The sequence below is a fragment of the Solanum verrucosum genome, unplaced genomic scaffold (assembly GCF_900185275.1).
Source record: "Solanum verrucosum unplaced genomic scaffold, falcon-dt-bn FXZP01000149.1, whole genome shotgun sequence".
Lineage (NCBI taxonomy): Eukaryota > Viridiplantae > Streptophyta > Magnoliopsida > Solanales > Solanaceae > Solanum > Solanum verrucosum.
In genome coordinates this window covers 1,038,332-1,058,175 of record NW_026020295.1, presented here as the reverse complement: position 1 = coordinate 1,058,175, position 19,844 = coordinate 1,038,332, and the positions used below count along the sequence as shown (strand labels likewise).

The 19,844-nt window shown below is 35.4% G+C and overlaps 2 protein-coding genes across 10 annotated transcripts in view; both read left to right on the top strand.

Moving 5' to 3' along the window:
- The window catches only part of LOC125834719 (uncharacterized), a 53,871-nt gene extending 41,416 nt beyond the window's left edge, over positions 1 to 12,455 (top strand). For all 5 annotated transcript variants that reach the window (XM_049513861.1, XM_049513866.1, XM_049513863.1 and 2 more), the window contains exons 2-9: positions 3,940 to 4,046; positions 8,090 to 8,319; positions 8,744 to 8,995; positions 9,097 to 9,173; positions 9,325 to 9,703; positions 11,144 to 11,200; positions 12,044 to 12,105; positions 12,187 to 12,455. In XM_049513861.1, coding sequence (XP_049369818.1) covers positions 3,956 to 4,046; positions 8,090 to 8,319; positions 8,744 to 8,995; positions 9,097 to 9,173; positions 9,325 to 9,703; positions 11,144 to 11,200; positions 12,044 to 12,105; positions 12,187 to 12,226 — 1,188 coding nt within the window. In that variant the 5' untranslated portion in view covers positions 3,940 to 3,955 and the 3' untranslated portion in view covers positions 12,227 to 12,455. The remainder of the gene's footprint in view (positions 1 to 3,939; positions 4,047 to 8,089; positions 8,320 to 8,743; positions 8,996 to 9,096; positions 9,174 to 9,324; positions 9,704 to 11,143; positions 11,201 to 12,043; positions 12,106 to 12,186) is intronic.
- The window catches only part of LOC125834723 (uncharacterized), a 62,785-nt gene that overhangs the window by 41,474 nt on the left and 1,467 nt on the right, over positions 1 to 19,844 (top strand). For 4 of the 5 annotated variants that reach the window (XR_007443374.1, XR_007443372.1, XR_007443373.1 and 1 more), the window contains exons 2-3: positions 14,056 to 14,277; positions 19,345 to 19,460. Coding sequence is in view for 2 of the 5 variants with exons in the window: in XM_049513870.1 (XP_049369827.1) it covers positions 14,155 to 14,277; positions 19,345 to 19,460 (239 nt within the window). In the remaining 3 variants the exon portion in view is untranslated. The remainder of the gene's footprint in view (positions 1 to 14,055; positions 14,278 to 19,344; positions 19,461 to 19,844) is intronic. The other variant, XM_049513871.1, reaches the window with a different exon arrangement.

The following is a 19,844-nucleotide window of genomic DNA, read 5'->3' as shown; positions in this document are numbered from 1 at the left end:
TGTGGGGTTTCCCCTTTTTTTTTGGGGGTCGAATTTTGTTGAATTCTGTGAGTATTTTATTATAATGTGGAAGTTGTAAATGATTCATTTTTAAGCAAAGAATTTGCAGATTGAATTGTTTTATTATGTGGGTTTCTGGGGAATGACCCGGAGGTTAGTTGGAGTTTTAATTGCATTGTGTGAGTATTTTGATTATTATGTTGAAGTTGTAAATAAGTTATTTATAATCATAGATTTGTAGACTGAATTGTTTTGTCATGTGGGTTTGAGAAGAGTTAGAGGTCGACTCGAGAAGTATTAGATCGAGAGAGGTGAATAGATAGGAGATGACATAGTTTTAGCGTGCTGAGGACATGATCTTAGATAGGAGGGTGTGGAGGACACGATTAGGGTATAAGGCTAGTAGGTAGAAGTGTGTTGTGTCCATTTGTATTAGTTGTAGTATTGCTCTTGTAGTTTCATGTCTTTCAATTTATGGTATTGTTTTGTTGTAGTTTCTGTTTTGTTACTATCTATTGTTTTTGTTATTAGTTGTTGTTTCTTGAACTTTCGTTTCTTCTTTTTGGGATTGCTTTGGACTGTTTTACCTTGTGCCGATGGTTTATTTGAAACAACCTCTCTACCTATGAGGTACGGGTAAGGTTTGTGTACCTTCTAACCTCCCCAAACCCCACTTTGTGGGACTACACTGTTTATATTGTTTTTGTTTGAGAGTTTTTTTCCTTTTTTTGATAGAGAAAGATGAATAGACTTTAGTTGTCTATTTTAGTTGAAGTCTCTCGAAATAGTGAGCATTATGTTAAAATGTCGAAGAATGTACTCTTAAGTATCACTCCGACACATTGTTGGATGTTTGAAGTGTTTAGCAGTTGCAATTAATCATGATTAAAATGGATTAATATCACCTTGCTTTAGTTATTTAAGACTTGAGAGATCCAATATTAAATCTCCTTACCTTAATGAATAATTAGTATTATGTCTTTTTAAATAAAGATTTTAATTTTGAAAAGTAGATTAGGTAAATCTTGTTCAAATAATGTCCTATTACTATCTTTATTATTTCAACCATTTTAATTTATTAACCAAAAAAAAAGGAGTATTGTTTTTTATTATTGGTATTATTATTTTTAACCATATTATATTTTCTTATTTCCCTCTAAATAAAATAAAAACAAATATAAAGTATAATTGTTTGGGCAAAATTAGGTCTTAGAGACAGAAAATTAAGGCACAGTTTTATATCCATCTGGAGAACTGCTCTGTTATTCCGCTCTCTCTCGTTCCAACCGGAGTTTTTTCTGTGATTTTTAAGGTAAATTCTCTCCATTTTCAGTTTCGCGGCATAAAATTACTTCTAAAAACGCTGAAACTAGAGTTTACATGGAAAAAATTGATCAACTCTTTGGCCATTCAGTTTCTTACTTGTTCGGGATGAATGTTGAAGAGCGTAATTCTGAAGTTGTTTTGGCTGTAAAGGAATTTTTTTTTTTGTTGATCGAGTGGTTTTTTCATGTGGGATTTCTTTCTTTTTTGAAATAATGAACTGTTGGTCGAATTTTGTTGAATTCTGTGAGCATTTTTTGTTATGATGTTGAAGTTGTAAATGAATCATTTGTAAGCAAAGAATTTGCAGATTGAATATTTTTATTATGTGGGTTTCTGGGTTTTTTTCTTTTTTCCTGAAAGAATGATGAATGAATCATTTTTGGTCATTCAGTATCTTACTTGTTAGGAATGAATGTTGAAGAGTGTAATTCGAAGTTGTTTTGGCTGTAAAGAAATAGTTATTTTTGTTGACTGAGTGGTTTTATCATGTGGGTTTCCTTTTTTTTTTTTCTTTAAGGAAAGATGAATGAACTGTTGTAAAAGTTGGTTGGATTTTATTGAATTCTGTGAGCATTTTATTATAATGTGGTAGTTGTAAATGAATCATTTTTAAGCAAAGAATTTACAGATTGGATTGTTTTATCATGTGGGTTTCTGGGGGGGTGAATGACCCGGAGGTCAGTTGGAGTTCTTATTGAATTCTGTGAGCATTTTATTATTATGTTGAAATTGTAAATGAATTATTTATAATATAGAATTTGTAGAGTGAATTGTTTAATCATGTGGGTTTGAGGAGAGGTAGAGGTAGATTGGATAAGTATTAGAGAGAGAGAGGTGATTAGATGGGAGATGACGTAGTTTTAGCTTTCTGAGGACATGAACTTAGATAGGAGGGTGTGGAGGACGCAGTTAGGGTAGAAGGGTAGTAGGTACTAGGTAGAAGTGTGTGCTGTCCGTTCGTATTAGTAGTTGTAGTATTGCTCTTGTAGTTTCAACTATCTTTTGTTTCTTATACTTCTATTATGGTATTGTTGTTTTGTTGTGTCTGTTTTGTTACTATCATTGTTTTTGTTATTATTTGTTGTTTGTTGCACTTCCGTTACTTCTTTTTGGGAGTGCTTTGGACTGTTTTCCTTGAGCCGAAGGTTTATTTGAAACAACCTCTCTACCTATGAAGTAGGGATAAGGGTTTGTGTACCCTCTACCCTCCCCAAACCCCACTTTGTGGGACTACACTGGTTATATTGTTGTTGTTTGAGGGTTTTTTGCTTCTTTTTTTATAGAGAAAGATCAATAGACTTTAGCTTTCTATATTAGTTGAAGTCTCTCGAAATAGTGAGCGTTATGTTAAAATGTTGAAGAATGTACTCTAAGTATCACTCTGAGACACTGTTGGATGTTTAAGAGTTTAGCAGTGCAATTAGCAAATAGCAAGATTGAAAGGAGCAGAGATATTAGAAATGAAAAGGGAAACTGAAGAAGAAGGGAAAATTTCAAATTAAAAGGAGAAAAGTTGTTCATGAAAGAGAGACTTTACCCTTACACTTCTGCAATGAATCAAGAGGTGTGTAAAACTCAAACTGCTAAACCAAATGATGACGGTGCTAGTGAAAGACAATGGATAAAAGTAGACTAAAGTTTAAATCTAAAACTTTAATTTAAAAGCTGAATGAATCTGAAGTTCAGTCTGTAAGTCATGAACAACTCCGGTGCCACACGTAGTAAGAATTTGGTCATTCCTTACACAAGCAAAGGGTTTGGATTTTGGATGGGGGTAGACTCTTTTATATCTTTAGAAATCTCAATATTTACTATGAGAGAATGCATAATTAGGAGGATAAGTGTAGAATGCTGGTCCTCAAATTGTGTTAAATGACCTTTGTCTTGTAAGTAGGTTTCTACCTTTCTTACATATGCAATAGGATTCATCTTGGAATGACTACTTGATATGGACAGAGAAAACCTAAAACAAAGTACTAAAAACTTTTTTCTGCAATTTTCTCTTTGTTTTAGTTGCACGGATGAGTTCTGTAGATTTTTCAGTTTCCTGCTCTTTGGAATGCCATGTTCCCAGTTGCCACAATAGCATCCATATGATAATCAAACTCTATTTCTTTGAAGGTTGATGATCTGTATTAGTTTTGGATTTGATTTGTGATTAATTGTTTATTGGAAACAACCTCTCTACCCCACAAAGATAGGGTACCCCAGATCCCACTTGTGGGATTACATTGGGTATATTGTTGTGGCATTTATAAATGATTTCATCTGAGAATTTTCTTCTAGTGTTCCATATTTCTAGCTTTTCAAGGAGTTCTGTGCTTCCCTATATACTAAATGATGATCCAGTATGACAGAGAGCCAAGCCTGCTCCTTGCAGTCTCGTAATTTGTTGTTATCGTGTTTAGAACACGTATGTTCTATTCTCCTCAACCTAACATATACAGCCTGATTGGTCGACCTAATATACAACCTAATATGATTATTTACTGTAGTGAGGTTTTAATTTCAGAATCCTCATTTTACCTTCTTATATATATTATTTTATCTTCTTTGAGGTTTTGTACTCTTAAACCTAATTTTACTGTCATTCTGTTACCTTTTTTACGGCAGGAGGTTGTAAGCAGATATGCCGTCAGATACTGCAAGAGAAAATGCATCTATAGCTAATTCCATAGTGACTGACTGCAAAAATGAAAGAAGGAATTTTGATGGACCAGGTAACCCTGATACGAAATCTATTCATAATTCAGTTATCTATGTGGGTTTTGTTTTGTTTTGTATTTTTTTTTTTTTTTGAGTAGTTGCTTCTGTTGAGATTTGTTACAAGGTTTCCTTGAATGTGTCTGCATGACAAAGACAAGGATGTGGTCATTTACACTGGCCCACAATTTAATATTGGTGCAAAAGTTGTATGCTTCAAGTATCTTTTGGTTGGCTTTTCTATTCAACTGATCAGCAATAAGTATTCTTTAACGTGTTAGGGATGGCCAAACAATTACAGTCTTTTCTACTTTGACTGGAGCTTCACTTGAGAAATAGAAAGAGCATGCTGAATTTGATAGAAAGGAGGTCCACTAGTTAGTAATTAGTGATGGCATGAAGAGCTCTAGTTACTTGCATGGTTTCTTGAGGCTGTAAGCTGGCTTGATATTATTAGGTCTTTCCACTAAACCACGCAAAACTGATACTAAGAGCCTGTTTGATTGGGCTTATAGCTTTTGATTTATAAGCCAAAATCCATAAGTTAGGAATTCTAACTTATGGCTTTTGGCTTTTTTTTGCCTATTTGGCTTAAAAAACTTAAAAACACTTTTTTATTTTACCCAAACACTACAAAAGTGTTTTATAACACTTGAAATAAGCCAATCCAAACAGGCTCTAAATCTTTTCATAATTCAATTCTGCGTGTTGTTCATTTGTATGAACAGTAATGGCAGTCTTCGAGATTGTGTAGAAGTTTCACACCCTCCATGAATTTGTACGCATAAAATGCAGAGATGGTTTAGATGCACAACTTTTATTCCTGTCCAATGAATGTGACACTTCAAGTATCTTTTGGTTGGAAATGCTATGAAGTTCATGGAGCAATAACACTGCATAACTTCATCATTTCAACACAATTTGTTGGAGAAACAAAGGGTAAATTGAACGATAAATGTTACTTATTGATGAGAATAAACGCTATGGTTTTTTCCTTTTCTTTTTGTGTTAAAACTCTGTTGTCAGCATCCTTTTCTGACATTCCATCAAGATTTTTGCCCTGGTCTCTAATTAGTGTAATAGTTCTTTATTCCACATAATGTCCCTCTTGAGATGCCTTAACTTATTCATAAGGACATAATCTGGACTTCCAGTTACTTGATAAGGTTGCCCCCATTAATAAAATTACCTTACTTTATAAATAAATTAGTGACGATACAAGGAGCTTCAGTTACTCGCATAGTTTATTGAGTATGAACAATCTGGCGTGGCCCTTGTAAAAAAAAAAGTATAATCTGGCTTGGAATTAATTTGTTTACAATGTTATAAAAAAGAAATGCGATTGTTGAGAAAGTTGAACCTACAAATTTATGGAGTACTTTACTTCTTAAGAATTGGAATCCAATTTCATGGCTTCATAATGAACCTGTGGTGTACATAAAGTTTGGAATCTTTTGATAAAACTTTCAACCTGTTGTCATATTGGATTTTAATATTGCGAATCCTCGTAGATATCGTGTAGCATCCTTGATGATCAGTTTTCAGGAGCCAACTCCGTTTTGTCTAATTTCTGGTTAAATTCAACATCTCCTGACTGTAACCTTTATGAAGTTTCACGCTACCTGATTACAGAAATAAAAAATAAAAAGAAGACATCTTGTAGCTTCGTTGTCCTTGACATGAAAGTAGTGGTTAAATGATAAGTATATGGATTACTATATACTGGTACATCTACATGATTCAAATTTAAATATGAACTCTTTTCTCAGATAGTTCAAGGCTCGGAGTAAATGAGGATACCAATCGTTCTATAGCAGAGGAGCTCACAGTTTCATCTCCGCTGTTTGGAATTTCTAGTGCAATTGAAAACGGTAAAACTTTCAACCTGTTGTCTTATTGGATTTTAGTATTGTTTGACAAGTAGCTTGGGAATGACAATACGTAATCCACTCCCTCTCTCTCTCTCTCACACACACACACTCTCTCTTCTCTCTCTCTCCACTTTGGGAATAACAGGCTTATTGTGTTCTCAAAAAGTTCACTTATTTTATCTCAACTTTAGGGAATGACTCCATGAAGTTCTTTCAGTTTCCACTCCTTTTGGTGCATTCTATGTCATTATAGTAACTAGGAAGTGCTACATGAGTGTATATGTGTTAATTATAATACATTACCTCGTGAATTGATTGTCCTCTGTGTTCTTATTCATGAAAAATACTGCAATCCAACTTCTTGCCAAATTTTGCTTATTGAATCTTTTTTTTTTTTTTGAAACTGGTAAGGTTGAATTCTTCAGCATCTTAATGCTATGCTGGCTACCTCCAAAAAGGGTTAATTACAGATTTTCTATCAATTCTATAATCTGGTCTATATCATCTATACAAAGCTGTTTACACCAAAAAAGTAGAGATACTATACAATTCCATTTAACTTTGTGGACGGAATTGGATCGATCTTCAAAACATCTTCCATTTCTTTCTTTCCAGACTGACCACCATACACATGATGGTATTAGCTTCCACCATCTCTTTTGACTCTTACTGCCTCCCTTCCTAATCCAGCAGCTCAACAGATCTGATGTATGTTCTGGCATTGTCCAGTTCATGCTTGTGATGTTGAGAAACAAGTTCCAAATTTGAACAGTAAACTTACAATGCAGGAAGAGATGGTTATTTGTTTCCCCCGTCAAGTTGCACAAAAAACACCTAGGGACCAGTTGTCTGCCTTTCTTTTGTAGAACTTCTTCTGTTAAACATGCTCTCTTTATTACTAACCATGTGAAACACTTTACTTTTGTAGGAATGTCACTCTTCCAAAAGTAGTTCCAATTATATTTTGGGGCCCCTGTCATCCCCAGTGGTCCTCTTTTGTAGGCATTGTTGACTGAGAAGACTCCATCCTTACTATGTTTCCACAGGATCTTCTCTGTTGTTGTTGTAGTTATAATCATTCCAGCTAGTTTTTCCAGTAGCGCTGCCACCCTCTCCACCTCCCAGTCATTAAGTAGTCTTCTTAAAGATATGTCCCATCCCTGTTCTGTCCAACAATCACTCACTCTAGCATCAGGGTTCTCACAGATTTGTTTGGAAAAAGTTCTCTAAGAGAGGTTTGGTCTATCCAGCCATCTTTCCAAAATTTAGTTTTGTTTCCATTACCCACCTTAATATACATATTTCCTTCCATTTGTGACCATAGGTTCCTGATTGTCCTCCATACCCCCACCCCATATGGTTCAGAGGTGGTTTTTGTACACCAGGGATTTAGTTCTCCATATTTTGCTACTATAACCTCCTTCCAGAGAGCTGCATTAGTACACCAGGGGTAATTTTTTTTTTTTTTTTTTTTTTGAAATAGTTAACTTTGTATTATATATCACAAAACAGTAGATGGGTTGTACTGAAACCATTATATACAAATGTCTCTTTTTCCACTTGTTTCAGTCTATATTGAGCCTAAGACATCAATTACCAATACAATGTCATTGGAGTATACCTGATTACACCAAAAACATAACAATAAAATGCAGTTTAGCTTGACTTTCTGGACATAACCATAAAATGCAGTTTAACTTGACTTTCGTAATTATTACGTAGTAAATTTGCAGAAATAGGCTTTAATCTCGTTCATTTTCTTCTAAAAAATGTTTTGAGTTGTTGGAACTTGATGATTGATTTCTATGCACAAACAGTTCGAGTTAATTCCTATGCTTGCTATATTGTTTTTGGTTGTGAATAATGCTTATTTGTCTTTACTGTAAGTTTGTTACTATTTTCTGGGCTGTTTTATATGCGAATCATCATAGATATCGTGTAGCATCCTTGATGATCAGTGTTCAGGAGCTAACTCCGTTTTGTCTAATTTCTTGTTAAATTCAACATCTCCTGACTGTAACCTTTATGAAGTTTCACGCTACCTGATCACAAAAATAAAAATTAAAAAGAAGATATCTTGTAGCTTCGTTATCCTTGACATGAATGTAGTGGTTAAATGATAAGTACATGAATTACTAAATACTGGTACATCAACATGATTCGAATTTAATTATGAACTCTTCTCTCAGATAGTTCATGCCTTGGAGTAAATGAGGATACCAATCGTTCTATAGCAGAGGAGCTCACAGTTTCATCTCCGCCAATTGGAATTTCAAGTGTAATTGAAAAGGGTAAACTCTATAGCATAAGATATTTTGTAATCAAGAGTTTGAACCATGAAAATATCCAATTATCAGTAAACAGAGGGATTTGGGCTACTCAAGCCATGAATGAGGCCATTTTGGATGAAGCTTTTCATGTAAGTCATTTTTCCTTTTTTATCCCCATGAGTATAATAATATAATGACCATCTGTAATATATATATATATATATATATATATATATATATATATATATATATCTTAACCCTTCGGGGTGGCCTAGTGGTTTGGGCTTGGGACTTCCATGTTGGAGGTTTCAAGTTCGAAAGCCCTTGCCAGCGAAAGCAAGGGGTTTGCCTTCTGGGTCGAGCTCGTCGCACCAGGCTTGCCTAGTGCGGGTTACCTCTTCTATGTGGTTTGCAAGCTATTGCATAGGAGCGGGGGTTTTACCCTGTGCGCACCCAAAGGGTAGCGGCTGCGGATTTCCCTTGTCATAAAAAAAATAAAAATAAAAATAAAAATAAAAAATATATATATATATCTTACAATACAACAAATGTTTGTGTTTATTTTGTGGGCAGAATTCCAGCAAGGTTATACTGATATTCAATGTCAACATGAGTAAGTATTTCCAAGGGTACGCCCAAATGATTTCTTCTGTTGGTTTGAGAAGAGACCAAGTTTGGAGTCAAGGAAATGGTGGTCGTAATCCTTGGGGTCGAAGCTTTAAAGTGAATTGGCTGCGATTGTATGATCTGCCTTTCCAAAGAACTCTTCACCTTCAGAATCCATGGAATCAATACAAATCAGTCAAAATTAGTAGAGATTGTCAGGCATGGGTTATATTCTTGTTTTAGTACTATTCACTTATTTTTTCAATGTACTCTTGTTAGTAAAGAGGCTTTTATGACCCTGGTACATGTATTGCTGTCAGGAGTTACCTCCAGATATTGGTGAAGCTTTATGTGAGCTCCTTGATGGACAGGATGCTTTGGATGTTGATTTGAAAATGTATAGCCTTTTCCTTGAAAACTTAAATAGTGTGTTCCTGTTCCATTATTTGGAAACATACAGCCTTTTCTCAAAATTGAATTAGTGCTAGAGTTGTGGAATAAATGGTCCAAATGATTTTTCTCTTTATAATTGTTATTGGCTCATCCAGGGATATCTTTGCAAGGAATGATCTCTCTTTTAAAAGGCCATATGTAGAGCCTTCACTGCATCTTGGAGATCAAGACTGTAATGCATCTCTGATACCTAATGGGACCATGTTTTATCCCTCTTTACTCTACCAACATCAAATTGATGCTAGTAGACTTCACGTAGCACCTCAGAGAATAAATGGTGTATTTTCTGCTGAGGAGTCAGCCATTGCATCAGGGGAATCAAAGTCGAGACAGTCGAGGCATTCACAGAGGAATAGAAGCCTTGCTAATATTCATGTAGACACTGACATGGGTCCTCAAATTAACATGTGGGGATTGCCGGCAGAAAGGAGCCCATTTGCTAGTAATTTGACTGAAGATGACATTCTTGAAATGGTTTGTGTTTCCTGTCTTACCATTATTTATTTAGAAGTTCTCGTCTTACCCTTAATTTTTAATTATTGATGCACATAGGTTAAAACGATTGTTCTTGTATTTCTCAAGAAGATGAAATACTCTTTTGTACTCTCTGACTCTCAAAGTTTGCTGATGATTTCAATTTTCAGCCAAGAAAGCTTATTTCTCTTGTTTCTGACTATTTGATAGCTAGCATCCTCCTTTTCTTTGAATGCATATGAATCTGTACTTTGTGTGCATTTTATACAAAAATGGTTATCTACTATTGAAGGCATATGCCAGAAATTGCCCAATTCAGTAATTTTTAACTTACAAGGGCCTCCACCAAATTTCTTGATATTGGACCATATGTCATCTGATTCTTTCTGTAGTTAGACTTTCAAATCTTCTATTTATATGATAAGTCTCACAAGTGTGGACTTACAATTCCTTAAACAAATGCACATCTGTTGAACCTTGATACTATTAACTGTATTAGTTTATTATCATTAAGTATCAAGGTGTTTGTTTAAATCAAACTTCGTAGCAAAATGGTTTATAAGATTTTAGGTTAATTCCCAACTTTACATGAATCCTGGTTGTCTTAGAAGTCAATGTAAGTCCTTTTTCATTGAGTAATAATTCCTGCAGGTATTGAGAACAGACTGGGAACTTGTATATGTATATATACACCCATATAGTTTTCAATTGTAGAGTGGAAAGTTATCAGGTTATTCACATCCAAGGGTGTGTGACCTAGTGGTCAATGAAGTGGGTGAGAACTATGATGTCTCAAGTTCAAAACCCAACAGTGGCAAAAACTAGGTGATTTCTACCTCAACAGAGTTACCCGGTACCTATGCCGCCGGTGGAGTCCGCAGGTACCTAGTGGGATTAGTCAAGGTGCACACAAGCTGGCCGGACACCACCAGTTATAAGAAGTTATTAGGTTATTCCTATTTTATTGGTGAAGTTTTTCTTCTTCTTTGGTGCTTTATGCACCTTGACAAAGGGGCTAGTCCAAGGAAATGCTAGGTGGAATTCGTAGACATTCTTCTTCTTTACATTTGCCCCCTATCCCCCACTAAGTAACACACACACCAGCAACTTCTCTCTCTCCCCACCTCTCTTGCATGACTGCTACAATTTAAGGCCTTCTGACTCATATTGTCTCTTAGACTGCTGCATTATTGATAGTTTCAAGACACTATAGTTCTTATGTTTTTAATACATCATATTTATTCACCTGGTTCCTAGCTATGAACTTAGCAGGTTGCATATTCTCTGTCCTTACCGAATTTAGTTTGAAGAATGTTTTTTAACAAGTGTAATACTTCATGAACCACATGTTGTAGCTGTTAGATCCACCATCAAATCATGTTTGCCATAATTAACATATTACTGTAAACTTGTTGTTCATACTCCTTTCTCTTGTTGCAGACATATGAAGAGTATCTTGAAGCTTATAGCAGAGGCAGCAAAAGATTGCCCCACCCTGTTAGTACTCTTTGACATTTTTCTTTTTATATATTCCTGTATTATCGAATAAACTCATGAGCCATGCTCTGTTGGGTTGGATTTTTAACTGTAAAAAGTTCACCTTTATCTTTTTAGTTAATCTCTGTTCTGGAAAATCTATTCTAATTTCCTTTCTTTTCGGAGAAAAGCTTGTAGCATTTAGCATTTCCTCATTGTGCTATAAGCAAGAGATGGTTAGCTTAATTGAGGAACTTGTGTCTTAAGTCACAAGTTTGAACTAAGTCTAGTATTTAAGTGGAGAAGGATGGAGGGGTGGGTCCATCATCTCCGGGTTTTGAAAGTCACGGATGCCCAAACCGTTGGCTCCAGATGAACTTCTTGTTCATAAAAAACTTGGGGCGACTCCCATCCCTCTTTTTTCTTCATGCTATCTAGTGGTTGATGATCTGAATGTGGTTGGTTCTCTGGGTGAAGTATTGTGATAAATTCATGTGCTATTGTTAGGGTCCTCGAAATTTCAGTCTCTGTTCTGCTCTTTAGCATGAGATTTGAGTCTTGCGTATCTATCATTTCACCACCCAGGCATCTTGAAAGTTAATCATATTCCTTTAATACGATATCTATCTAGTTTTGTAGATGGCATTTCCTTTTCTTTTCTCTAGCATGATAAAGTGGTTTATGAATGTATTTTAACTCAGTTTTTGAAAGTGCCCTTGTTCGATATATGTATCTGCGGAATATTTCTTAGTGTGGATATCCATGACTTGCACACAGATTTTTAAAGAAGAATCTTTTGCTAGAAAGGATTCTGAACAAAACATCAGGTTTCCATTGTGCAATAATTTACCTCTCTTTATCTAGGTTTCAGGACCATCACAGAGTACACAGAGGTCATTAGCCAGTGGAGACAACTGTGATGATTCGTAAGTCTTCTTACTTCTCATTTCCAACACACTTGGGATGCAACGAACCAGCTGAGTGACCTATATCTATTATCTTTGCAGGCAATCAGGTTGCAGTTCGAAGAAAAGGAGAAGTCACTAAATCTCCCCATTGGTTGCATTGGTTTTCTTGGCGAGCGGCTGATATGGTTGATAATTGTATTGTTGCAGTTGTTGCGAAGTGGTGGCTCTTGCGAAATTGTTCCTTTATTTTTGTAAAACTTAAAACTTAGGAGCATATATTGCTATAATGTTGTAGTATATCTGTACTGTATTATATGACCCTCTTGTCACCCTTCTCCCCTTCCTGGTTTCGAATGGAAAATTTTATATACTGTCAATGGAAACTTGTACTGGAAATTAGCAAGTCTCTCTATACTCATATATTCATTCTTGATAAAGTCCAGTACTGTATAGAAATGGATAATATCTTCTTGATTGTTGGGATGGAGAGGAATTATTCTTCTTTTTTCTTTTCCCTACGAGGCTACTTGTTATTCTTCAAGATCATTTTAATGGTCTATCAAGTATGTATATTCGGGTTCGAGTCCTAGGTATTAAAAAATCCTTGGTAGGGAGGGCTTTCCCTTCGGAATGGGGCCCTATGCACTGAGTATCCGGAATAGTTGTGATTTAATTCGGGTATCGAACGCTGGATGGGAAATAAAAATAAAGTGTGTATATTTGGAGAAATAGTCTTTGGGGTTGTGATCCGCCTTAAAGACATCGTGATGGATATCAAAATAGTGTTAGATTGTTTGTATTTTATATAAATATACATTTGTTTGTGATGGAGCATGATTATTTTGAAAAGTTGTGTTATAATTAGTAAAACTCTTGAAGAAGTACTATAAAATAAATATTTAGATATAAACATCAGTTTTATTGTATTTTGAAGGAAATTTGTGGTATTTTTCCTAATTTGTATTCGAAAAATATCTCTTTAAAATTATCTTGAAAGGGATGATATGAAATACCTTATTGGGATAATCATACCTATATGTTTTTGAAAGTTGATTCTTTCATGCCTCAGAATCATTTCTTCTTTCATTACAATTTTTTTATTCTTTAACGCACAATGGGGTTTGGCGATCAATGAAGTTGGAATGACAAAGATGCAAAATCATTATATACTTAACTTTTAATATAAGTAAAAAAGTTCAAGTGTTTTTTTGTTTGTTCGAATCTTTGTTACAGCGGACTAAGAAAATACTTGTACTGATGAGTAGATTAGGTATCCAGTAAGAATGAAGTTCATTTGAATCTAGATTGTCCAAAGACAGAACTTATCTTGAGTCGAGTCTCTAAGTCCCTCACCCCACCCTACCACTAAAAAAATGAAACTCATCGAGAGTGGAATTTGTCAATATGAACAATGATTTTATTCAAATATCTTGAGGCACTAAAAATGTAACTCATCTTGAGTTGAGCCACAAAGCTCCAGTAATTCAACGTAGATGATTATTTAATAGAGTATCTTGAGTCACTAAGTATGAAATATTAAGAGTGAAGCTTTGTCCTTACTATCACAAATAAAGATTTGAGTCGAGTATGTAAAACTCAAACAATAAAACTCATCGAAAGCAGAGATTGATAATGACTAAAGATGAATAGTAACTTCAGTTGCTTACTAAGAATGGAGCTTAGTGGTTCAAGGTGAATTACGATTTGAATCGAGTCTCTCTAACCTCCAAGGATGGAACTAACCAAGATGGTAGCTTAATTGCGGATAGTTCAAAAATGATAAAAAAAATAATCATAAACGACTTGAATAATGATTCTAATAGATTATTCTAATTAGTCGAACAAGTGTATATCAAAAAAGAAAGAAAAATAAATTATAAACTAATTAAACTAAACAGACCAACAAAAATCCCAGGACACCATTTGGCCTTTTTTAGTCCTTTGTCCATCACATTTAGTAGAAAGAAGTAGTTTCAAAATCAATTTTTCCCCCTTTTCCAATTAGTATAGGGTTTACTGTTTCTACAAATTCAATACGAAAATCCATATACACATCGAAAATTAACAATGGAGAATGGTGATGGAACAAATGGGAAAAGGATAAGGGCTGAAGATGTAATATGTAAGCTCAAGGACGATGGCGATTTCGATAAACTTCGCCTCAAAATTGTTCGCAGAATGAAAGAAAATGTCAGTATTTGCTTATTCTTCTTTGGTTTTGTTGTTTAGGTTCTTCATTGGGCTTAAACTGTTAAAGAGTATTTGTTATCTTCGGTTTCTATATTGTTAATTCTGTTTTTACATCAATTTGCGCTAAACCCTGAGTTGGGTTTTGTTCTTTTTGTTCCATTAAAATTGTATGTTATTGGTATTGGAGATTCGACGTTAATTATTGGATTTAAGTTATATACACAGGTAGTGATTGTTAGAGTAGAATGTTAATAGGTATTCGAGTGCTGTTTTTTCTAGTAGAGTTATTATTGTTACTCTCGTGTATCTTATTCCTGGACTTTATTATTACTTGTTGTTCACTTGGTTTCAGTTATTGTAGTGCTCGTTGTTGATAAAGCTCTCTTCTTTTTACAAAATGGCTTATTTGCTATGGCTTGATATGCTTTACTTGAGTTGAGCACCTTCTAGAGGTGCATGCACTTCACTTGTGAGATTACAATGGGTATGTTGCTGTTTACACTGGGAGTGAGGTGAGTCAAGGCGTGTAGTTTTTCTGGGCTGGGTGCCTTTTATAGAGAGAGAAAAATGAGGCAAGAGGTGTAGTTTTTCTAGGCCGCGTGCTTCTATAGATGAAAAAAGGTGTGTGTAGGTTGGCTCAAGCTAGATAATACTTACGAGCAGAATGAGAAGACTATGATATGTGGCATGTAGTTTTTCTGGTGTGGGTGCCTCCTATAGAGAAAAAAAAGGGTGTGCAAAGATAGGCTCAAGCTAAGATTCTACTTGCGAGCATAATGGGCAGACTATGGTACGAGGCGTGTTGTTTCTCTGGTGTGGGTGCCTACTATTGAGAAAAAAGAGGTGTTCAAAGGTACACTTGACCTAAGAATATGCTTGCATGGGAGATGATATTATATCTCTGAATGCCCTGAACTTAAAACAAAAGCATTAGTTAGTAGTAACGACTCATTCAAGAAATGGATTAGTTTTTTTAAACTGGTAAGTTTGTATTCTTCAGCATTGAGGATAAGCTGACCACCATCAAAAGAATTAGAGATTCCCTATCAGATCTATAATCTGTTTAGTATCCTCTATACATAATTGTTTACACCAAACAAGTAAAGATAAAATAAATTTCCATTTGCCCTTGTGAATTGGACCTATCTGTAAAACATCTTGCATTTCTTTCCCTCCATACTGCCCACCATATGCATGAAGGGATCAGTCTGCAAACCCCCCCCCGCCCCCCCTCTTTCCCTCCTTTCTTATCCAACAACTAAGAAGCATCTGATGTATGCTCAGGCATGGTCCAGCTCTTCCCTGTTGAGGAACAAAATTCCACAGCTGAGCAGTGTACTTACAAATGCAAAAAAATGTGTTTGTTTGTCTCCTCAGTCTCCATACATAGAAAACACCTAGGAACAAGTTGTGTTCCCTTCCTCTGTAGCACTTCTTGAGTTAGGCAGGCCCATTTTATAACCAACCCGATGAAGCACTTTACTTTGTGGGTATGTTACTTTTCCAGATGATGCATTGGTCATATACTTTAGTCACCAGAAGACCCCTTGTGTAAGCACTCTTTACAGAGAAAATCCCATTTCTATTGTGAATGAAAAGAGCTCTATCCTGTATTACTGATACTTGCCCTATTTTCCCCAATAACAGGGCTACCTCCTATATCTCCCAATCATTTAAAAGCCTCCTAAAAGGGATGTCCCACCCTTGTGTTGACCAAGACTCTTGGACTGTCATCTCCGGATTTACACAAATAAGAAATAGATCAGGGAATGCTTAGTAAAGAGGGGTTTGTTCAATGCACTTATCTCTCCAAAATTTTACCTTGCACCGCTGCCTACCTTGAGGTAGATGTTGGCTTCCATTGATTGCCACAGATTTCTAATTGTTCTCCACACTCCCGCTCCATATGTATCCGGTACCATTTCTGTGCACCATGGATAGCTTCACCATACTTTGTCACAAGGACTTCCTTCCATAGAGTCCTATCCTCAGTGATGTATATCCATAACCATTTCGACAAAAGACTCTCATTCTGCAACCTCAAGTACCTGATTCCTCGACCCCCTTCACTTTTGCTGAGAAACACTGTTTTCTAGTTCACCAGACAATAACCCTTCCCCTCCTTATTCCCTTGCCACAGAAACTTCCTCCTAATTCTATCTAGCTTTTTCACCACCTTTGCTGGGATTGTGAAAAGGGACATCACATAAGTGGGCAGTGAGTCAAGAAATGGATTAGTAACTACAAACAAAAGGCATTAGGGATAGAGTTTGTTCGTTTCATGGCCACACAAACAAGATAGTGAAGTGTTTCACCTAAAATAAAATGATTTCTGTTACAAAAATCACACTCCAAAATATGTATATGAATCAATTCTGTGTCAAAGTTGATGGTAAAAAGTATAGGCAGCATTAAATTTGATGGTCGTGCTTCCAAGTATATAGAAAAACATGGGTTTGGGGTGGAGCAAAAGGGCAGAGAAAGTTTCTCTATCGGTTTCTGAAAGCATTAGATACCTGTCTTAGGTTGGTCAACAAAGAATATTCATCCTCATTATATTGAATTTCATTTAGAATTTTGTCCCTCCTAATTTAGATATTTATTTTCTCACAGAGAACTTGAGAATAAAGGACCCTACTCTTAGTTTAAAAAAAAATAAAGGACCCTACTCTTGATAATAAAATTAAAACATATTTCTTGTCCTTCAGTATATCTATATGTAAAAATAAGATCAAAGATACACACGTTATCTTTGTTATGGTGTACGTAAATGATGTATTTCTAATTTTAAAGTTTTGTAATTATTTACTTGCTAAATTTAGTATGAGAGGGTGGTTAATTTTTCTAATTGTAAGAAAAAAGAACTATATATATACTTGATTTGTTTTCAGGTGAGTCTGTGAGGTAAGATGGTTGTTATTTTTGTTCTTCTAATTGATGGATGAATTGTTTAAGGTTGAGGAGCTAGTAGTGGATTGGGGTTTTTGTCCTCTATTGTCTTCTACTCGACTCCCACCAAGAAAAAAAACTTTTGGTGCTTAAAGACAGAAGAAGCACCAATACCATTAATAGCAGTCTATTTAAGTGTTAGTCAACTTCACCTAGCTGCAAATTGAAAAGGAAGATAACCCTAATTCTTAAGGAAGATGATGAGAGTTTTCTATCAAATTTTAAAATTGTATATATATATTATTTTCCCTTTTAGTATATGAGAAAACTCCCAACTTTTAAATGACCATTTTATGTTGAGTTTGCCCGCTGTCATGTATTTGAACCCTGCTGCAGACTAAAGCCTGTTATTTAAGTGAAGAAGGGTACAAGCACAGGCCTATCGAGTTTTGCACCGTCCTCTGCTTTCCCTGGAGGATTTCACAGTTATTTTAAAAACAGGCAAGAGAAGAAGGAGCATTTTATGCTAAAGTTTTGAATCAATGAAATATATTGTTTATATTGTTCAATATCTTTGGATCAATTAAGGCTGAATAAATTGTTTATCAATTTGTATTTTACTCGTGTCGTGTCACTCTACTTTCAAAGTTTGTTTTTTCCATAATGTGTTAGTGTTGAAAATGATGAATTGCTTAACACCAAGAAAGAACCATTGACTTTTTAGTGAAAATATTTTGTTTTTTGCGCAAAAAACATAATTTCTTTTGTGAATTTGAAGACATTTGTTTGCAACAGTCTTAATATGTGTTTTCTTAAAGGGCATGTTAGGTCTCAGCTTGATGTAGGACAGACTACAATTGTGCAAGGGTTTTAGAAGATAGCTTAAGTTTCATTGAGCTCTTTTCTAAAATAAGCTGATAATATTTAGGCAACATCTCTAGCATTGGGCTTTGTTGTTGTGCCTCAGTTTTATTCAAGATACTGTTTTCTGATGATCGAGAAATTCGTTTGGGGCCAACCCATTAAGACCAACTGCTGCCTTTGAAACTCGAGGATAATGATCCCATCCCTCTACCCTTATCCAATTAGATACTAAGTATATTTCTCATGGCACACGGCTCAAGCCTGTGATCAATGTCACAGTCCCTTAAGCTTTGCCACTTGAACTAAGCCTGGGGTGAAGTTTTACTCAATACCTAAGAAAATGAAGGTGAGATTTGAGTTGAAATATAGTCATGAAAATATGGTCTAATAGTTCTCTCTCTCAAAAAAGAAAGAAATTAGTTTTAATGATGTAGCACGCCGAATTTAATTGTAAGGATGAACTGCTGACAAAATTGGCATACAATAAGTGGAGAAGGGTAGAGGGGTGGGTTAATGATCCACAGACATTTGACTGTGTGCCAAATACTCTCCCTGATTTCTCGGTTATCAAGAAAAATAATACACATACACCACGTTAAGGATGAAACTGGAAAACAAATCAATAATAACCTATATGATCGAAAAGTTTATCATTGCTAGTTCTCGATTAAAGAGAGCTCTTTTCTGCCATTAGTTAGTTTCACTTGTCTGATCCGTTTCTAGTTTCTATATTTCCTGTTCTTTTTTGCATTGTCACGATATTCAAAAAGTGTTCAATCATCAGCAACATACAAAATATAAACTTACATCTCAAAGACTCTCGGGATTAGTCTCTCCCAAGCAAATATATTTGTACCTTCGCCTCTTAAAACTGTAGTCTTAATGGTTCTTTTTCTGTGTGTGAATGAGTTGGATGTTGGTGCATCTTTTGGATAATGTGCTATCTGCTTGACAATTATGATTACCAAGATAAATAGGCAAAAAACACATAAAAATTCGTCAATAGATTATTCACTTGAATTGATAACTTGAGAAACTGAAGATAATGGAAAAGCTCCAATCCCCCTCCTCCTGTGGGTGAAGTGCGTTGGTTGACACAGTTATGGTATGTCATTGTCAGTGGGGCATGAACTTTTTTGTTGCATATTTTCTGTATCCACTATGTAAATGGATTTGTATGTCATTTCTTTTGGCTTACGTGGTATGTTATCTTTTTGCTTTGTCTTCAGATAAACAAAAGGAATAGAATGATGCTATTATACATTTAAGCTTACATGTGTGCTCCAGTTGTGTGACAATTGTGTTTTTTTCCAGGTAGAGTTGCGAAATAGCTTAAGAGCTACAGTGAAAGAATCAGCAGCACTTAACCGTCCAGGTGCAGAAAATATGAAACTGAGGCAACTGTCCGATGCTATATATCAAGAAGTTGGGTAGGTCATATTTTCAACCTTTTCCCATGGTTTTGATTTTTTCTCTTCAAGACACTAGAAACATGCCTGAACTGTCCTTCAGTAGATCTCAACAACCCCCCCTCCCTTCTTTTAACTGGGTTGTTCAACTAGGCTGTTTCCGTTTCTTCTTTTCTTTCACAAGAACCTTTTGACTATAGGATAAGTGGTAGTTGTTTATTTTTTGGGGGACTGGAAATTGTTGACATCTTTTAAAACAATCTGGGCCTTTCAATTTGGTATTGAAGGAATAATTGTTTATCAACACAATGAAAGAGAATATTTCTGACGAGTACAGCAAAAAAGTTGGTACTCGAGGGGGAGGGGTACGGGGATGGCCGTGTCATGTTAGGAGAGAAATTTAAG